The sequence below is a fragment of the Ptiloglossa arizonensis genome, chromosome 13 (genome assembly GCF_051014685.1).
Source record: "Ptiloglossa arizonensis isolate GNS036 chromosome 13, iyPtiAriz1_principal, whole genome shotgun sequence".
NCBI classification, from domain to species: domain Eukaryota; kingdom Metazoa; phylum Arthropoda; class Insecta; order Hymenoptera; family Colletidae; genus Ptiloglossa; species Ptiloglossa arizonensis.
The window spans coordinates 8,529,867-8,550,759 of NC_135060.1; the positions used below are offsets into that span (position 1 = coordinate 8,529,867).

A 20,893-nucleotide genomic window follows, 5' to 3' on the forward strand; every position below is an offset into this window, starting at 1 on the left:
ACGTTTATGGAAGGAATTTGATTCGATTTCTCTAGAATTAAAATAATAAAAAATTAATCGGTAAGACACAATTCTTTTCTCGACTAGTATTCCCAAAATCTGAATGAAAATTTCTACAAATTACACGTGACACCAGAGTATTTAAATAGATCGGTTTTTTAAATATCTGCTTGCAATAACGTACGATTTGCCGAAATTTGTATCGAGATGAAATTAATCGCGACAAAAATTAAACCGTTCTCGTATTCAACGTTTCTGTTTATCTCCGTTAGTCTTCGAGTCGTTTAACTAAAATATATTACACCCAGAATTATCGGAGTAGTTTTCACCCGATTATAATATTTTTTGATGCTCCGTCCGTGGGTCTTGTTTCGTAAAAATCAAAGATGGCCGATGCGAGTACGTCCGCATCGCTACCTGGTCGTTTTATCCGCGCACCTGGCCAACCGTCTAGAGTCTCCCTAATCCAAGAACGTTGATATTAGCTCGAATTGCGGGACATTGATTCTCGAATCGATCGGTACTCATCGTGTCTTCATCGTGCAAGATCTCGCGGCCTTCGAGAGTCACCGATTTGGCTCAAGTGCATCTAACACGCACCGAGCGTGACACGTGAAACGCATAGTTCACGATTACTCGATAGAATCGTTTCTAAAATTTCGAGAATCGCGTTAACCACGCACGATCCACGTTCGCGTACCATTCTTCTCCATTACGTAGATTCGTTGTTCCATCTCGCAGCCACGCGTGTACGAATATACTTGATACGCTCGGAGCGCCTCGTATAACTCGTTCGACGCATTATAATCGAATCGGGACCGAGCCAAGGGTAAGAAGATTCTCGTAAATCAAATCGGAGCACCTGTTTTCGTTAATTCGATGCTAACAATAGCGGTAAGGAAAACTTGGACGTTCACCGTGTTGGCCTAACATCGACCGCATCCTCTCGAAGCCACGGCCTCCGGAGACAATGAATTGTTTCGATGATCGGATTGTTCCTAACTAGAATAAGTAACTCGAGAAGCGTTCGTCGACTAGATCGAACAAAGACGCCGCCGATCGTATTATTTCTGTCGTCGAATCGATAACAACCGATATCGCGACGTATCGTTCGCGCTCGCTGTTAACGATCGTTGCTGATCAACGCCGTCTCGATTCGTAAATCCTCGTTGCTCGACGGTGCCACGGATTTACGCTCGGTACCTCGTCGTGCCGAGCGTTAAACTTCGGCAGCCACTCGCGAGCTACCGCGACGAAAGAAAAACCGCCAACGTGGGCGAAACCACCAAACCGTGAATACGCCCACGCGTGTCCCGGCCCACGCGCGCTCAAGCACGGTAGCTACACGCGTTCCACCGAGAATCGGGACTAAATTCGACCGTAGGGATTCTCCAGCGGTCTCTGGGCCCCGTGAAACTCGGGACCGGGAGATTCGAAGATCGATAACGAGACCATCTGTTGGCTTCGGTGAAACCTGACAGGACGACTTTTTTAATATCTTTAATATTTCGCTGTCAGCGTTATCGAGAGATAAATACGGATTCTTTTTTACTCGTTCACGGTACCCTTTGGCGCGACGCGGACCGACCAGGAGTCTTCGAAACGATGACGAAACCAACGGACGACATTGTCGGGCGTGAAAATTACTCACCGCGTGGTAAGTTTGCGAATTTTGCGCCTTGCGCGTCACTATACGGACTCGAAATCGTAACGTGTAAACACGCGCGTATAGTTTCAAGGTATTTTTTATTCAACTTTTTACGAATTTCTTCTATCCGTGATCCCATGAAAGACGACTCTCGGTCGTTACGGAACTCGACGTAGAAACGCGTCGTTTTTCCCAACGTGGAACATTCCAATACTTCGTACCTTACGAATACATCAAAGTGGAAAAAATTACGCTCGAAAAATGTCTGTACGTACTTTTTGTTCGAAGAAATTTCAACGACCGGTTCTTCGTATCGGAGAAGAATCTTCGAAGGCGAATGGTTGACAGTTTGTGGCCATTTCTGACTTTCTTCGGGTCATTTAAATCCGATTACTAGGGCGCGTTCACGGTTCGAGGTGGGTGTTGGAAGCTGATCGAGTACGCGGGACAATGTTTCGAATATCGTTTGAAGTAAACGTTCGAAAAGAAAAATTGGAAGATTTACGGTTCGTGGAATTGGCCATCGATGCTTTCGTTTTCGTTTCGGAAGATACCTCTCGAATCTTTACAATTTTCTTCGACACCGTGAACTTGAATAAATATCACGAATCTCTACAATTGTCTTCGACACCGTGAATTTAAATAAATATCACGTGTCCTTTCCGCGAAGCGAACGATTCGAAAAATTGAACGCGTCTCGTTCCCTCGGTAAGCTGGACAACTTTCTCACACACCCTGCTGTAACTCTCGTCTCCTTTCGCCCGAGGTGTGCGACGATACTTTTACAAAATCAACGCGTTCTATTCTCTCGGTAAGCTCGACGCGTATTAAGCGTCGCGCACGGAATTAAAACGAAACGCGGGGCCGATCGGTTCGTTACACGAGAACCATCTCCGTAACGTAGAGAAACATCGATCTAGACCTAATTTCGTTCCCCACCGGCATCACCGTCTATCTATCTCGGCTTCTATTTAAATCCGGCAATCAAAAGGATTCGGTGGGTTTCGCCAATAGAAATTAGAAGTCACCGACACACACGTACGCGGGGTCCCGTCGCCTTTTCGAGCGTGTAACGAACGGTCGATACATCATCGGACGGAGACGAAAAGATGGAGAGGGGGCTTGAAATAAAAAGAAGCAAAAGAGAAAAAAAAAGAAAGAAAGAAAATAATACAGAGAACGGCAGGGGACAGAGGACCGAAGATTGGAGCCGAGAAAGAACGAAGAGGCAGAACGAGGGGAGACAGGTACCAATAACGAAGCCCGCTCCAAATTCGGTAGCCGAAAATTAAACCGAGAAGGGTTTCTCTCGGTTATGTCTAGACCTAGACCCTCCGGTCAAATCGTAGCAAATTATACCGTCGGGTCCATCCGCATATTTTACGAACCATAAATATTAATCCAGCTCCGGTGTATGCCTTTCCATCTTCCCACTTCTGTTCCTCGTCCGTTCTCTGGCCCTACGTCCTTCTCTGGCCCGACGTTCTCGTATGGCCCGCGGCTACGCTCGCCGCTAAAATCGAGAGTCCGGGACAAACACCCGGAATTTGCATACGCGGACGGCACGAACCTACTGGTTACGTGTAGCGCGGTTGGTTACCGAGCTATCGGAACGTAGACGATGTTGTCCAGCCCGCTATCGGGGCAGGTGTACCCGGTGCCGATCATCGAACCGATAGATCTCCCTTGGATCGAGCACGGTTACAAGCTCGACTCTCTACCGAGAGATCGCCAGGAATTAAATCAAAGGATCGGGATTAGCGAAAACCGTCCGGTGATTTACATATTTACGATTTATGGGTGTCGCGGGAACTGTATCGCAGAAACGATTACCGGTCTGGTTCCACCACGTCTCGATTATCGTACGATCGTACGCGTTCAACGATCTCGCGAAGACACTGCGCGCGTTAAACTTCCGAGAGACGTGCAATCGTTGCGTAAGGTTTATTTCGAACGCACAAAGGACGCGCGTATTTCACGCGAACGCTAGACTGTACCCTAGGAATAGAAGACTGTTTAATACTCGGTAGACTCGTATAGGGTGATCCGTGGTACCGTGATCACGAACTCGTACAATCGAGATACAGCGGAGACACCAGTCTCGGGGGTGATGATTGGACAGATCTCCAGACCGCCTTCGTTTTAATGGAACCGTTCGTCTTTTTTTCTTTTTCTTTTATCGAGAATACATTGAACGATCCCGAGAGGTACAACGACCCAACGAGATCTTGCGAACGATCCGGATTGTGAAATTGTTACGAAAAGTGTCATTGAGGAGAGAAAAGGTAGCGGTCCCTTTCGCGCGAGGTGAACATCAGAAATAGGGCGATACCTCGAATCGAAACACGATTTTTTTAGAGCGTATAAACGTTTCATTAAATTATATATTCTGCATTTTGGAAAACGAAATCACTTTCCGAACAACCCAATATTATTGTTCAGCGTTCTGGAATATTGTGGATTGAATTTAATGTTGTAAGTAAATGGTGTATCTATTTAAACGAAAAGCAACAATTCGTACCTGACAATGGCGTATGAAAGAAACAAAGACTGTATATTCTGTCCGTATATTGTTAACACCATTATGACACGCTGCAAAGACAGAAAAAGTGTGAAACGAGTCGTACGAAAACGATCTGTCAATTCAAACTTTGAACGATTGAGTGACTAGTGTGAGCCATTACTATAAGATGACATCGTAAGGTGACATCTACCAAAACTATAACGACGCATCGTTCCTAGAAGATTGATCCATCCAAGTTCCTAAACGTTACGTATTCTCCGGTATCTTGTCTCAAGGAACGATGAAACAAATTTTTCCAAAATTCGTGCTTGCTCCTCGATTCGCGCTGTAAGCGCCTCACCTAACCAGAATTACCCATACACCGGGAAATGCGTGCATCGCGCAGCAGCAACAGCGTCTCACAACTGTGAGACACAACTTGTCTCGTGGCAAGTTCTGGCTTCTCGATGGTAATGAGCAAAATCCTGTAGGCTTCTCGATCGTGGTCGAATACCAGCGTCGAACACAGCGGGACGAACGCGAGCAACAGCTGTAAAATTCGACGACAGAAGTCGGACGTCGGGAACGAATCGCTCTTCAAAATGAATACGGATACGTATGGCCGGAACGTTGCAACCTTTCACCAAGAGCAACGCACGTTGTAACAGACAGCATGAAATCGACGACATATTCGTACGCGAAACACAGAGGGGGTAGAGTCGGGGGGTAGAGGGGATGAGAAGTGAGCTCCCCCCTCTTCCAGCACACGGTGGCTTCTCAGGAATGTATTGTTGATGTTGACTACTGCCGTTACTTGGCGCCTGGCGTGTTGCCACTTTGTGAGAGCCATCGGGGAGAACGGTAATCGCCCACTTATACGTATTTCTACAGCATGCTCGACTGGATATAGTGCGTGCATGCACGCATCGATAAATCTTGTCCATTAGTAAGCAACGTTATACATCACCTCGCGCCTGCTATTTCAAACAATATCTCAATCACTTTTTTTTCTCGCTGTATACCCGAACGAAACGTTCGACGGGTTCGAGATCGATTTTCCACGATCCCACGGTTGGAAAATAATTCCACGAGAGGTCAGTTTACGTCGTTGGTGGTTTCCCGCGCATGCGCGCCGCTCCCGAATGTCGAAGTTCCGGTGCGCGCGCCACGCTCTTCGGAAGTCGCGACCGATCGACTCCGCTTTCCGCGGATATCACCAACGTGGATGAATCTTCGTAGACCGGTGCTCGAGGTGATCAATTTCCTCGACGTTTGCGCGGTGAATCGATTCGGATTCCGAGGGGCTCGTAGCTCACTGAGAAGTGCCGTGAAACGATCAACGAACGTTACAGGTACGTTACAAACCATGATTCGAAGGTGGATATTTCGATCAACGTTCGATCAATTATCTTAGATTAAGTATATCGTGGATCGATTGTATCCGTGTCTCGTTGTTTCTTTCGATGGAAGAATATTTTTAGTTATGTTTCTCCTGTTTAGTATATCCGAACGCTATTTCACAAAAGTCGAGATATAGCAATCGGAATACGAAAAAAAAAATTAGCGATCTTTCGTGGATCTTCTTGGGATTCAATCGATACCATTTAACGATGAATTAATCTTTCATCGAACGGTATTAAAGAATCCTCGTTACTCGACGAACACCCGGCGGTCCGCGGACCACACTCGGAGAAACATTGGTACGAACAACATGGAAGTGAGAGTTTTTCCTGCGTCGCGTGGGAGTGAGACGCTCAGAATTAAGAATTCGAGATGCATACGTGAATCGGAGCCACCGAATAGCGAGTGCGAGGAGCGTGTCGAAGCGAGGGCTCTCGAACACCGTTAGAATTTTTGAAAGCATACCAGTGACTTTAAAACGACGCTCGAGCCGGTACGGTGATCCAAGCGTCCGGAGATCGTTCCGACGAAATATTGCGGCCAAAGAACTGTTCTATCTGTATATTATATCGTTGCTGTATTTTATTCGACTGAAGTCTTTCCAAATTCGACTCGTTTTATCCACAGAGAAATATTTGATCCGTTCCGGAGTTACAGTGACCGTTTCTGCGTCAGAACTCTTCCACGTTTCAGCCGCGTGGTACAAAGATCGACTTCCGATTTCCTTCCGAATCCACAGAATCGTTTGGTAACCGAAATCGATCGTATTTCATCGACGAGTTGAACAAGATTGCCAACGAGCCCTCGCAACACCTGAGATTTTCGAACGCATCGGAAGATTTACGGCTAGACGTTTACAGGCTCGCATTCGAGTGCAAGGTGGTCATTCCGAGCACTTGATACGCAAGCCAAGCGGATATAATTTACTCGAACGCAAACACGACTGTAATGACTCGAATGGGTCGTACGTTTACACGGAACTCGTTTCCATTGTTTTATTTTTTTTCTTCGAATCCATCCTCCAAGTGGATCTCGCTCAGCGGGACACACTTCGTAGGTACGATCTTTCCTATAAAATCCTTCCTGTCCATCGGAACCGTTTACGCGAAGATACGAAAAATATAAAGGGAAGGAAAACTGTTTACGCGTGGCGATATCGTGACCCTACGTATACTAGAAACGGGGTCTCTACTAACCCCGATCGATCGCGCATTCACGGCCCACGGATCGCGATGCTCGCGAAACTTAAGGGAGAAACGCGCGCTAGGTTCGCGCATGCGCGATCGATAGGTTCGATGGGTAGATCTCGCGCCCGTTGCCGGACGCTCGCTTCCTGGTCGCGTCCGGACGCCACGGGCTTCGTGAAAGCACGGTAGAGAGAACGAGCGAGCGCGCCGGCGTCGATTGGATGGAAATCGAAAGTGTGACGCGGCGGCGGTGGCAGTGGCGGTGGCAGTGGCGGTGGCGGTGGCGGGCTCGACGGGGCTACGTACGTACGCGTCGCATTCCATCGGCGGCGCGTATACGCGCGGTTTGAAAAAGACCGAGTGCCGGTCAATCGATTACGCTCCGTTGTTAACGCCGGCCGTGGTCCGCTAACGAAATTCCGCGCGGTGTGCGCGCGCCGCCCGTTCGCGAAACCCCGTTGGTGGGAAGAGAAAGAGACACCGAGGGGAGGGGATGGAACGAGCGAGAGAAACCGAGCGAGACGGAGAGGGAGAACGAGTCCGATGGAGAGAACGGGAGGGAGGGAGCAAGATAGAGCGAGTGGGACCGAGAGAGAGAGAGAGAGAGACTGCTCGCGTAGAAAGTGGGGACCAAGAAAGCGCCGATAGGGGAGGGGCCCAGTTTTAATAGCCGAGGACCTCTCGCACGGCTGCAGAAAATCCTCGCGGCCGATGTTCCCCCGAGATAAGCACGTAGTCCGGTAGCCCGGTTTTACCGGGCCAGTATTTATTGGTTATTGGTGTGGACCGTCATTAGCGAAACGGGGGTCCCACCGCTCCGAGCAGATACAAAGATATCGCACGAGGCGGCACGCTCTGTCTCTCTCGGGGGCCCCCCGAAGAGGTCCCATTCGCAATTTCAGCCGGTCGAGTCCTGGTGTCCGCCCGATCGGACGCGTTCCGCGGAGTTGACAAATTCCTGCGGCTCTCGAGCCCTGTTCGTACGGGGAAAAGTTTTCGGACGCGGAGGGAATCTCGTTCGATATCGCGAGCGAGCGAAGAGGGACTGAAAATGAACGCGGAAAGGGGCACAACGACCACATGGCGGATTCGTACGATTGATCTCGAAACGTAGCACACCTCAAAATTCTATATTAATGAAACGAAACTCGACGAGGGATTGTTCTTTCGCTAATTTCAAACGCGAGCTTTCTCTTACGAAAGGGGTGCGTTTTTTCGAACGATATTGATCCTTTTCACTATGAGAGGCGATTCTCGATCGTCACTTAACTCGGTGCATTTTCTCCAATTTGGAAAACCATCGTGGTTTGGAATTTTAATTAATTTTAATTGTCCCGTTTGATTAATTAATTGATTCGAAGGATTTCGAAGGATTGAGGGAAATCGAGAATCGAATATTGGAAAATGAACACACTTACGGTGGACAAAGAAAAAGGAAAGTATCCGCGGAACAACGCTCGAACAAATGTCCAAATCATTGGTAATTTAACGCAATGGGTATTCGTTGGCGTAAATTTCAACGTTCGATTTCTGAAATTCCTTATAGCCTGCTGTAACACGTGTATATTATCAGAAAGGAAACCGATAATAGTCGCGCGAATTACGAGTCAAATCGAGAAGATTGTTCGTCGACGACAAAGATAAAAGACACGCTGTTAAATAACGAACGATGTTCGTTCCTTGGCGCGTACCCTCGATCTCGCTTTACCTATGTTCGAATTATTACTCGCCAAGAGTGGCCAACAGGTGGCTCGTGCCACTTTGGTTCTCTCTCGCGTTACATCTTCCTCCATTCGCGTATACGCGATCTATTAACTACGATCGTTCTCCCGAGTAAAACAATATTTACAAAATCGTTCTTCGTGGCTCGAAAATTTCAATCTTTTTGTACCCTTCACTCTGTCTACGCGCGTATCCAAATTGACTCGTAACATCGATCTCGACGAAGAAAGAAAACGATAAATCCGTGCAAATCGAAAGGAAAAAGAAACAAAGAAAAATACAAAAATTCAATTCTCTCGTTAACGCGATTAAAAATCTCTTTCGAGTTCCGTTCCACGGGGAAATTGTTCGATTACGCCTCCCTCGACGATCAAAATTAACAATCGGTGATTTAGCAACGGGTACTCTCCGAGAATAAAAGACAAAAGGGCTCGGAGAATATTATCTGCGCGAGTTCGAAGGTATTTTTACATCGGTGCTCGCCGAATGGACTCGAAGAGCGACGTTGCTCGCGGAATTGCCTGATAAAAAGTGATTTACCGTGTACCGGGTAATGGGTTAAAGAACCTACGTCTGTAAAATATGAATTGGTTCGGTGATAAACAGCATCGGATAGGTGTTTCACGATGCCGTGGCAGGGAGCCTGGCCGGCGAACCGAGGCAACACCGGTGTATCCGTGGTGGCGACGACGAGTTGCCGGGGTATATTGCGAAGCTACTCGTCTTGAAGAGGACTGCTGTTGTACGCTCGTTTAGCGCTACCCTCCGGGCAAAACCACGGCCGCCATCGTGCACCCGCGGATGGAAATGCTAATTTGACCGAAGAGGGCCTTCTACGCACCCTTCTCCTTTCGCCGGGAGCGGTGCTTCCTTCTTTTGCTCTTAAATCGTCTTTTTCTCAATACCTCGCGGCGAAACGTACCGTTCGAGACCGAGCCAATACAGCGAGCATTATACATACGTGGCAAAACGTATGTCATTGCGAAGGGCGAGGTTAATATTACAAAGGGGGAACCTCGAATGCTTTACGACGTGGACTCACCGATCGATACCACCGGCCAATTAAAGTTCCGCGGGGTTTGCTCGAATCTTTGAAAATAATTCTCGAATAATTCTCGGTACGATCCGGCCCGCGGTGATTAACGATTATCGCGTACCGTAATAAAAATTCGTACGCCGGTTCGAACACGGTGAACCGTGCGAAGTTTTCAATCCCTCGACGCGTTCCTTAATCCCGGACGGTTCTTACTTAATAGTCGTCGAGATTCGGTGTCTCGTCCCCGTTTGTGATATTTTGTATTTGTTAATAGGCTCGTAAAAGGTACGCCGGAGCGGTCGGAGTTTTTTTTTTTCTACACGGAAAAGTAGCACAATTTTATCGTTTTTTACGAGCGCGACGATACACGCGCGCGTGTATGCGTATCGCTCGCGAGATTTTAAGGACCCCTTTTATACAAGCGTACGATGCTACCGAATTTGGCGCGTTGAACGTTTCGCGCGATTCCGGTGCGCAACAGTTATTTCCGTCTACGCGTCGCGAGAACGATGTTCCTCGCGGTTACTCGCGACGCGTATACAACGAATACGTTTTGTAATTATATTAACACCGGCCGCGCGAACGACGTTCGACGCGTTAAAGCGCTCAGACTTCGAACGTTAATGTCGACCGATCGTCACTGCCCTGTTTCGTACTCGTAAGAAAAACGGTAAATACGATAAGAGAGTCATTCAGGGTTTACGGTCTACGTTAACTTCGATGCGAGTAGAAACATTAACGAGCAGCGTAAAACGGCTTATCCGAGTTTTTTACGACCGACCGAAATTATTTTAGATGGTTTCCCGATTGTCGAAAATCGAGGAAGACGATTTTTAACGGGACGGTGTATTCGGCTCGAATAGAACGATCATCGGAGACCGATCTCGTTTCGACTCGGAAATTCGCTTCGTTTTCAACGTTCGCTCGTAATATCAAGGACGTATCATATTTAGTCGACCACTAATGCACGATACGCTTCTCGTGCGTACGAATAATCGAAACACGTGAATTCCTTAAGTGTGCGCAATATAGTACGCAACCGGTGCGACAAATCGAGTTATCGTATTCTTCGCGTTTCTCGGTCTTGCGTTTCAACGTCACGCAACGTCACGTCGAGAGAAGATTGACGGAAAATCATCGAGCACGAAGCGTAATCTGTCTCCGATTCGTCGTCACGATGAATTAACGGAACGTTCGCGATCGATATGTCAGCGCAAGATTAGCCACTTACGTATGTATGAGAACTTCGCCAGTTCTTCGGTGCGTATTTGCTTAATTTATTCTCGGGATCGACGAAAAGGTACTCGCCGTCTGAAACATTAAAACACACAACAATTAATATCGGATCGTGGAGAAATTTTCTCGAATATTTTCCAAAAATATGTTCCAAGTTTCATTCCGATTACTCGGAATGTAAAGAAACAGTAGTGGTAGAAGTAAAGAAACTTTGGTGAGCATCTTTTCGAAGATGTATTTCCCGCGACTATTCAATTTTTAATTCAACGTTTTACAATCGATTTCACCGATACCGACAACCATCTACACAGGTAAAGGAAATGTTCCCAAGCGTTTCAACAATAAATTTTCCAATTCTTCTCCAGGGAAAACAATTGAAAACAAATTTTCCCAAGAGCTTCCAAGAAATATTTCTCGTTTCTTCTCACGTGTTCTACTTTGAGAATTTTCAATTCTTCTCCAGGGAAAACAATTGAAAACAAATTTTCCCTAGAGCTTCTAAGAAAGATTTCTCGTTTCTTCTACGTATTCCACTTTGAGAATTTCCAATTACTTTTCCAGCCACTCATTCAAATTCAGTACAGTGTTCTTTCGTCTCGAAGAAAAATTACCGATAAGAACTCAAACGGTTCCAAACTTCCGAGAACTCTGTCAAACGTTCCCAAAGATCACTTCTCGTGATCCAGTTTCGAGAATCGAGGGTTTCCGATCGTCTGGTACGGCGGACGAATTAATTACATCGATAACGTCTTCGCGGAAGCAAACTCGACGATAATTCCACTGGAAACGATCGCAAGATTTCCTCTCAACCTCGAGAGTTTCCGGTGATCCCCGCCGTAGAAGAAACGAACGTTATAGTTAGCGACGTTGTCCTTTGATTGTAATCAGGGAACGAATGCGCTGATAATTTCACAAACGGAATCCAATACGATCCGTAGCGGTTCGCTACGAAAGCATTCGCCGAAAGATTTCTTCGCGACGTCCAGTTTCGAGAACCGAAAGGTTCTGGTTTCCGGTCGTCCCCGCCGGGCTGACAAATTAATTTTATCGGTAGCGACGGTGTTCCTTTATTATAATCGCGGAGCAAATACAAGCTGCTCGGAACGGCGGGCCCGCGACATTCGGGGGCTTCGGTCGGGCCAAATGGGCCCGTACAAGGGCCCGCACATACGCGTTCACGGTGCCCCGATATGGTCGTTGCGTGGAGCTCGGAGACCCATTCTCCTCGCTCGACTTTTTGCACGGCTGATGGTCCGAAATGCCGATACCCCTAAACGAGCGAAACAATGAAAGAGCTTGTTGGCGAGGAGATGTTCGTGAATGAGAGGGCCCCCAAACCTGTCCTGCCCACATGGGGCCAGACACTCGGGTCCCAGACCCTCATGGCGCGACAACGCGACGCGCTTTCCGAACTGGAACTCGATCTGGAACCTGGAACTGGAGCCCCCATCGGGCTCGTGGGGATCGCGCGCTAGACTCGCTCGTTTGCGGTTTCTCGATCGACCGATCGACGGAAAACGTCTCGAGGTGCGGGAACGGAGGTGTACCCCGTCACCGGTGCATCGAAGGGGGCAACTTTCGGAACTCGGTCATCGGTAGGGTCCACGAACGCGACCGAAGTTCCTCGAACGACCCCGTTCGTCGTCGACGAAATCGAAGGACGTGGTATCCCGCTCCGAGAACACCGTGCAACGATCATCCAACGGGGGTGAGGGGTGGGTGAGGCGTGGAGGGGTTGTCGTTTCACAGAACCGTCGCGAAAGAGTATTCAGGGAACGCGTAAACCTAACCGCGTTCCGTAAAGGATGCCACGGATGTCACTGACCGAAACCGCTCGTCCCGTTTAGATCGCCAACTACCATTATCGGTTTGCGTCGCAATAAAATATGTTATCGTCACGCTCTTTCATCGTCAGAACCATAAACCGTGCGAGTGTATACCCAGGCGTTTCGTATATACAGCGTGGAATCATTATAGGTTACGTTTCAAACATCTGCTCCTCAATAAAACTCCACGTCGTGAAGCCGGTCCGGGTAGTGTCGTTCGTGTTCGAAGGAGCCGCGCCTCGATTCTTCTCTGCTCTCTCGCTCTCTCTCTCTCTCTCTTTCTCGCTCTCTCTCGCTGTCTCTCCTTCCCGCTCTGTCTCCCCTTGGTCCTCCCCCCTCTCCACCTTTTCCCTCTACTCCTCTTCCTCGGAGCAAGTAGGAGTCGAGGATTCTCGGACACCCTGTATTTAGCATATTTCGATTTGCCCGAGATACACCGAGCCGTCCACCTCGTCGACGTCCGGTGCCACGTGTGGCATGCTGCCTTTCAGACACGAAGGAGCGGATCGAGCCACATTCCGCGGTGGAGCCGGCCAAGGATGAAAGAAGAAGGAGCCGGGGGGATGTAATGCACTCTCCGTGGTGAAGAGGCCCAACCCGGGCCTCGCCGACGTCTCTCCGCTTTCCTTTCTGCTGCCTTCCTTCGGACGTGAAAGAAGAAGAAGAAGAGGTGGAGGAGGAGGAGGAGGAGCAGCCGGAGAAGTAGGAGGAAGGTGAAGACGAAGGAGCGAGTGAAGTAGAGCCAGAAGAAGAACGAGGAACGTAGAACGTGGAACGAAGAAGAACGAAGAAGAAGAAGAAGAAGAACGAAGAATGAAGACGAAGAAGAGCGAGCAGGAGGTGAAGGAGGAGGGGTCAGAGCAGAAAAGGGAGGAGGAGAACGAAGACGACGACGACGACGAGGACGAGGACGAGGACGAGGACGAGGACGAAAAAGAAGAAACGGGAGAAGGACGAAGGAGAAAAGAAAGATGAAGGAGGAGAAGAAGAAGAAGAAGGAAGGTTAAGGCGGACGGGAGAAGAAGGTTGGGGGTGGCGACCTAAGAAGGTCAGAACATCGTATTTCTTGCGGCCCGGCAAGAGTCAGCAGCGTCATTAAAAAGAAAAGTTCAGAGGGTATTGCGAGCGGGGGCCGAAAGCCACGAAAAATGTGCCTCGAATTACCCTGCCCGGCGTTCCCCACTCTAACCCCCCTCCTCCACCTCCTCCACCTCCTCCACCTCCTCCTACTCCACCTCCCCCTCGGGCCCGCTCCACGACTCCTCTCTCGGCACTCTCTCCCCGTTGCCCGTCGATGATACCACGAACGCTTTGGTACGCCCGGACGAAAATAAAAACTCGGCGGAAAGTAACGCGCGACTCGTTCAGTCCTTTCTTCGTTTTCTTCGGCTGTCTCGGGGATCGTATCGGTGTTACACCGCGCTCGTGTCCACGTCCTGCGCGCGTACCCCTCCGCGCGATAAAACCGCGTACGGACGACGTCCCGTTGCACACGGGTTTCACCTGTACACCCCGCTCGACGACCGTGTACACCCGTTCCCCGTTTTTGATCCACGGAATCGCCGCGAATCGTCGTAAGAGACGAACGAACGCTCGCTCGTTCGCTCGCTCGCTCGCGCGCACGCACGCATCCCGCAGCTCGAGTGATCGAGAAAGTCGTAAGTCAGCCCGAAGTTCTTCTTTCGTTGCGATCTCTCCCTCCGTAGCCGAGGGCACCTGTGTTACCCGAGGTATAACCCGACCATTACCGGGGAATGTTGCCCGAGGGCTAACCCTGGCCCTCGTGTAACCAACCATCGGGGCCCATGGGGTCCATCTTATCCCACTAGAGATTCCCTCCAGTCACGGACGAAGCAAGATCTTACGTCGTTCTCTCTTCTTCTGCGCCTTCTCCGTCTCCTTTCATCCTCCTTTTTGTCCGTCTTCGACCCATTCCCTTTCTCTCTCACTCTCTAACTCTCTAACTCTCTCTCTTGCTCTCTAACTCTCTCCTCTCTCTCTCTCTCTATCTCTCGCTCGCTCTTTTTGTCGACTGCCACGCCCAGAACGAGCCTAGGCAACGTTCTTACTTTTTTACGAGCCTCGACAAAGATGCAGGAAAGAGAGCAAGGTAGGGAAAATCGCGGTCCCGCGTTCGCGTAAGGCCGAAACAATCAGTCACTCCCGTTGATCGCTCGAAACGTAGCGCAACGTAATCGCGCGAAATGTAGCGCATTCCCTCCGTGGAGTAATTGACGGAGACAGGTGGATAAATTCTTGTCCAAACGAGTAACGGCGCAAAGAAGAGACAAAATTGCGTTGGAATCTGGACAAGCGACAGGAAGACCGCGGTACGATCGCAACAACGAGATGCAATTGGCCGCGAATCCTCTCGCGATGACCCACGCTAGAACGTAGTCTAGGTAACGAATTTAAATCTAACGAGTGTTCGATTTACGTATTTGAAACTTAACATTGAAAGATCGTACTTTAGAAAAGCTAGAGGAACTTTAGCCATCGGAGAACTCAATTCGCAGAGGATAGTTACTCGACAGTTGATGCTCTAGCTTCCTCGAGAGTCGTAATGGAAACTATGGTCGTCAGAGTACCGAGAAACGATTTTCGACAACGATCTGTCGCCTTATTACGCGCAAACAGGTATATTTCTTCTAGGCTCTAGTTAATGATAGGTTCAACGGGTTCGTTAACACAGATATCGAACAGGTGTTCAAGTTGGTCCGATTAGAAGGACTTTTCGTGTATCGGTGGTACGCAAACGATACATTTAAACTTTGAAAAAGTGGAGTCAGTGATCCAGTACATCGACAGGTGTAGATTTACCAGCGGTTGTATCTAACAATCTACCAAGCTGTCCAGCAACAAGAGTGGTGATCTACCTACCCTGCGACACCTCGATATCTTCCACCGAAACTTCTCCATACCTTGCTCCGTCCTTCGCGCTTGAAACTCAGCTTACAAAATCGACGAAATCCATCGTAGTTCCACGATCCTCGACGAAGCACCGGTATCGATCGCGATCGTTCGATCGCTGTGTCTTCCAATCGTTGCATCGTTCAGCTTCGCAATATCGTACCGAGTACGTCGAATCTCGAAATTGTCGAGTTTAACGAACAATCTCGTCGAGCACGCTGTTCGTTTATTTTCCCGTATCTGTTACAGTTAGATCAAAGCCAATCGACTAACCGAGACCACTTCCGCGGAGTGTGAAGCGCGTTAAACGCGAGTTTGAGCCAACCGCTACGGTAAGGATAATCTCGATGGCCTTGAGCGATCGCACGATTCCGATCGGATCACGCTTTTTGTCGATCGAGCGTAGTTCTTTCTCTGACCGTGTTTCGAACAGTTTTACCGTACCGGAGTTCTGTTTTGTTTGCGCTCGATCGAACAAAATGGAAACGACGCGCTCTGACGCGAGCGTATCCACTCGACGAACGTACCTATCGACGAAGCAGAGATCACCAGCGCAACGAAAAGTTGTGTTAATTGAAACCAATGTTAATTAAAAGGTTACGGACGACAATCTCGGAAATCAACCCGGACGAATTACCCCAACAATCCCTTTCGTGAATCGTTCGTTGTATGAAACTTCCAACAGTCTAAAATTATCCACCAGAAGTGTCTAGGAATTCCGTAGCGGATAACTTTTCAGGGTTGAAGATTATCTACCTCGTGCATCGTGCCGAGATTACGCGTCAGTAAATCCTGGATCGAAGTAACCGGGGTCTGAAATTATCCATCGTTCGTATTGTATCGATACCGACACGTGTCTACGAATTCTGGTACCAACTTTCCGGGATCTGAAATTACCAACCGTTCGTATCCTATCGAAAGTACCCGTCTACGAATCCTGTAACCATCTTCCGCGTAATCTGAAATTACCTATCGGTGCTACGTGTCCACAAAATCCGTCCAATATCGATCGAGGTTCGAGCGTAATGGTATCGACGGTTCGAAAATGGTACCCAGGTTACAATCCTCGGTGGAAACGGACGGTAATAAGGTCACCGTGGCCCGTGAAACGCTCGTAAAACGCTCGGGCCCGCTTCGCGAATGCGAAATACCGTTCGCGGGCTCGTCGTTTCGCGATTCACGGCTCGCGTTCCGCGGTAACGTCGTCTCGAACGTGGAACCATCGCCGCGAACGGTACGTACGCCGTAACGCGATCGAGATTCTTGGTAAAATCGTTGGATCGATGCGGGAAAATAACAAAGAGAGAGAGAGGGGAAGATAGATAGAGAGTATTCGGTGACGTCATTGGCGCGTACCAGCGGGAAATCACGCGATCCGAGAGAGGACGAAGTATGCGCGCCAGCGGGCAACGGAACGATGGAAAAGATCTCGTGGCGAGGATTCGCGCTTCGTGACGAGAAAAAACCGCGAACGAACGATCCCCGTAAACCCGTCGGTTTCCCAGAAAAGAAACAATGTTCTCTCTCTCTCTCTCTCTCTTTTCTCAGTCTCTCTCCCCCTTCTACCTTCTCGTGGCGCATTGCTGCGCCGTAACGGTAATTACACCCGTAATCACCCCTGATTGCCGGAGAGAGGGCTCTCCGGGTCTCCTCTACCTTCGCGCTCGCTATCTTTTACACGAGCGGGGCTCTTCTCGTCCGCGATGTGTACAACCACCACCTCTGCCGGCGTCCAACGAAACGACGGGGCCTTCTTCGAAAGGAACACGCTCGATGGGATTGCGCGGCATAGCTCGATTCTTAGGACCGTAATAATAGCGGTGAAAGAAAAAGAAAAAAAGAAAAGAAAAGGAAGAAAAAAAAAGAAAGAAAAGGACGAAGAGAAGCCACGGATAATAAACGGAGCGGACCTTGGCTCCGCGCGCGACCTTTACGCGGGAATCTACAAACGCGAGGATCGAAGCGTCGATCGTTCGAAGACGCGGGATCGAAAGATCAATCCCGAGTGAAGGGGAACGTGGACAGATTTCTGGCCGGGTTTCAAGTTGAGGCTAATTCCTAGAAGCTATCTATCATCGGATTTCAATGGAACGTGCGCATCTTTGCTACGTCTCGGGGAGCTTGAATAGCGACTCGGTAGTAAATCTTCTCGAACGTGTCTATTATTTTTCAAGCTTTCCAACGATAGATGCAACGCCGCGGAACGGCCGCGATCAATTGTTCGAACCGATGGTTGTGCGTTCGGTTGCACAAATCCGGCGCCAGCACCCGTAACGAAATTGAAACGCCGACGAAAGGAAAGCGTCTTTCTACCCGCTTTCGTGCGCCAACTTTACCCCGGAGTCTGGCAACGTGGACGTTGTTATGCCTTTTTACGTTTATACTGATCGGGGGACTGCGAGGACTATTCTCGGTGGTCTTGAGCACGTGAAATACCCCGCTTTTGAGCAATTCGGCTCGATTCTGTAGCTTTAAAGCGGGGTGTTTCGCGTACTCGAGATTTTACGATAATCCTCGCTTTCGAGCAACTCGATTCGATTCTGTAGCTTTAATACGGAGTATTTTACATACTCGAGATTTTACGATAGTCCCCGCTTTCGAGCAACTCGGTTTAATTCTATCGCTTTAAAGCGGAGTATTTTACATACTCGAGATTTCACGATAGTCCCCGCTTTCGAGCAACTTGGCTCGATTCTGTAGCTTTAAAACGGAGTACTTCACGTACTCGAGATTTTACGATAGCTTCCCCGCTTTCGAGCAACTCGATTCGATTCTGTAGCTTTAAAGCGGGGTATTCCGAGTACTTGAGATTTCACGATAGTAATACGTCAGCGACAGAGTCAGGCCGAGTTTCTCGAAAGCGGGGACTATCGTAGTTTCTCCCAATCGTTCCTAGCATCGATGTCCACGTTCGTCGGGTAAAACACGACGATTCGACCCGAGATACGCGATCGTATGGAAGTTCCGTAACCGATAAATAGCGCGAAAATATATATCGCGACGAACGATTCTTACGCAACATTTCCCATCGTAGGCAGCGATGACTCAAACGACCTCGCACCGCACGCCAATCCGTAGGCTGAATATCAAAGTCAAACCGTTTGAGTGGCCTTCGATCGTTGCACAATGTCCAGTAATTTTTAGCCTTTGAGCGTGAAAAAAGAAAAAAGAAAAAAAAATGGATTCGTGGAACTATTAAACGCGCATTCTCCGAAGGCGTACGAAACCATAGCGGAACGGAAGGCCGAGGTTCCCGCACGGTTCGTGGTATCTAAAAGAATGGAATGCGCCGGTAATGACGTGTAACCATTACCCAAATCAAGATACGATTGTGTGTCATTCGCCACGTACGTATAATTCACATCGAAGTTCTCTCGCGCAATCTTCGATCTCGGAAGCACGAGCGCGTAAAGAATTTTAGAAGAATTTACAGACAATGCACGATTCATTGTTAATGTGAACGGCGAGACAGTTTTGTTGCTCGATGAATATTTATGCATCCGCGTCGTTTCAGGGGGGAAGCGAAAAAAAAAAGAAAAATAATAATAATAAAGAAAGAAGACGTTTCCAAATTCTAGAAGGGCTAATTTGTCGCCCTTTTCGTCCGCGATCTTGCGCGTCGATCGAGAATTTCGATAGCGATCGGTGACGTTCGAACGGTGCTACGTGTCACGGAAATAACATTCTTTTTCTTTTTTTTTCTTTCCTTCTTAACCACATCGTCGAATACAGGAGCACGAAGATCGCACGGAGCGGGGCATTTGTATTCTTCGTACGCAGGGCGTTATTGCGACGACACGAAGGAGCAGCTCGATTCACTTCGAGTCGTCAAAAGACTGGACGGTCTAACGCGACCGCAGCCGCTCGCTCGCTCGAGAGAGACTCGCCAATTTCCGAGGTACGCGAATAATTCGGCGAATCGGATTTACGAAACCAATAGGAGGTTCGCCGGAGCGTAAAACACGAAACGTATCGATTATGTTGGGGAAGACAACGACGAAAAAATGTGGGTTCATCGACTCGAGTTACCCATCTTGCAGTCTAGATCAGCGACTATGGCGTATCTTCGAAATCGAAACTCGATCTTCGGGGTAGAAAATCTCGAGAATGAGTAATTTCTTTCCTACCGGAAGACTCCTACCTTTCTTTCCTACCATTGTATAATAATACAATGAATGCATCGATACGCCGCGATGAAATTAGTAAAGGTAAGAGACTGGGGAAAAATAAAACGCAATTTTTGTTCTCCCTCGAAGAGCCTTCCAATGATTTCGAGTGTCTCGGATCCTGTCGCGTATTCGAAATTCGGTGCGTTCGGCTCGTGAAGAAAAAAATATATACGATAACGCGCCCAAACAGTATTCAGAGCTTTCCGTGGGTTATTACGCGTTCCTGTGGCCGGTAACGAAGCGGACCTCGCGTTGCATTACGGAAGATAGATGGAGTTCCGTTGAACGGACCGAGGGGGATAAAATGTGGCTTCCACTAGCACCACCACCACCACCACCACCACCGCCACCACCATCGCCACCACCATCACCATCACCACCGAGAAACGTTGGTACCAGCAGCGCCACCAGCACCACTCCTCCACCGGAGGCCACTATCTGGAGCTCATCGCATATTTCATCCCGATCAAATTATTCCGAGGAACAAAACACGCCGGGTGCGTCGAAGCGAGAACGACGACGCTACGGCTTTCGGTGGACGGAGCAAGGACGAGAGCCGATCGCAGCTAAGAACAACAGAAAGGAAAAAGGTGGACAGGGTAGTTAAAGAAGACGAGAAAGTGAAAAAGGGAAAAGGACGCGCTCGCCCCGCCGGAAGACGGATTCGCTGACCGAACAGAGATAAACGAGACGAAGAGAGAAGTGTATGTGCGTGTGTGTGTGTGTTGAGAGAGAGAGAGAGAGTGTCCGTCGAAAGCAGCCGACTCCTAACCGATATATCGAGAGGTGAACCCTAAAACTGGCCGAGCAACGCGAACGGCTCCTTCCTGGACGCGTTCCTTCTCCTTCGTCCCCTTCTTCGTCGTCCGCAGTCCTTGCACCCCTCCCCACCGACCCCTCCATCAACATGCACGAGGCTTCATTAGCGTTCGCGTAATATAAATCAAACGACGACGCGTTTTAATTTATAAAACGCCATTACACCTTATGAATGACCCATTCATGTGAGAGCCCTCGCTTCGTGGACACGTGTCCCCGTTGTTACGACCACGAGAGTCGGAAAGGGAGACCCGGGACGAAGAGAGACGGAGAGAAGGGAGAAGGAGAAGAAGAAGAGGAGGAGAGAGAAAGAGAGAGAAAAAGAGAGAGAGAGAGACGGAAGGCCGAGGAATAAGAAACGCGAAGAGGGAGAGATCGACGAAGACGGAAGGATGTCGAAAAAAAGAAGGACGAGAAGGAGGACGAGGACGACAAA

The 20,893-nt window shown here is 48.9% G+C and overlaps 1 protein-coding gene across 5 annotated transcripts in view; it reads right to left on the reverse strand.

Moving 5' to 3' along the window:
* Positions 1-20,893, reverse strand: part of LOC143154095 (protein expanded) — a 125,589-nt gene that overhangs the window by 15,999 nt on the left and 88,697 nt on the right. For all 5 annotated transcript variants that reach the window (XM_076325910.1, XM_076325906.1, XM_076325907.1 and 2 more), the window contains one exon: positions 10,729-10,808. In XM_076325910.1, the coding sequence (XP_076182025.1) occupies positions 10,729-10,808 (80 nt within the window). The remainder of the gene's footprint in view (positions 1-10,728; positions 10,809-20,893) is intronic.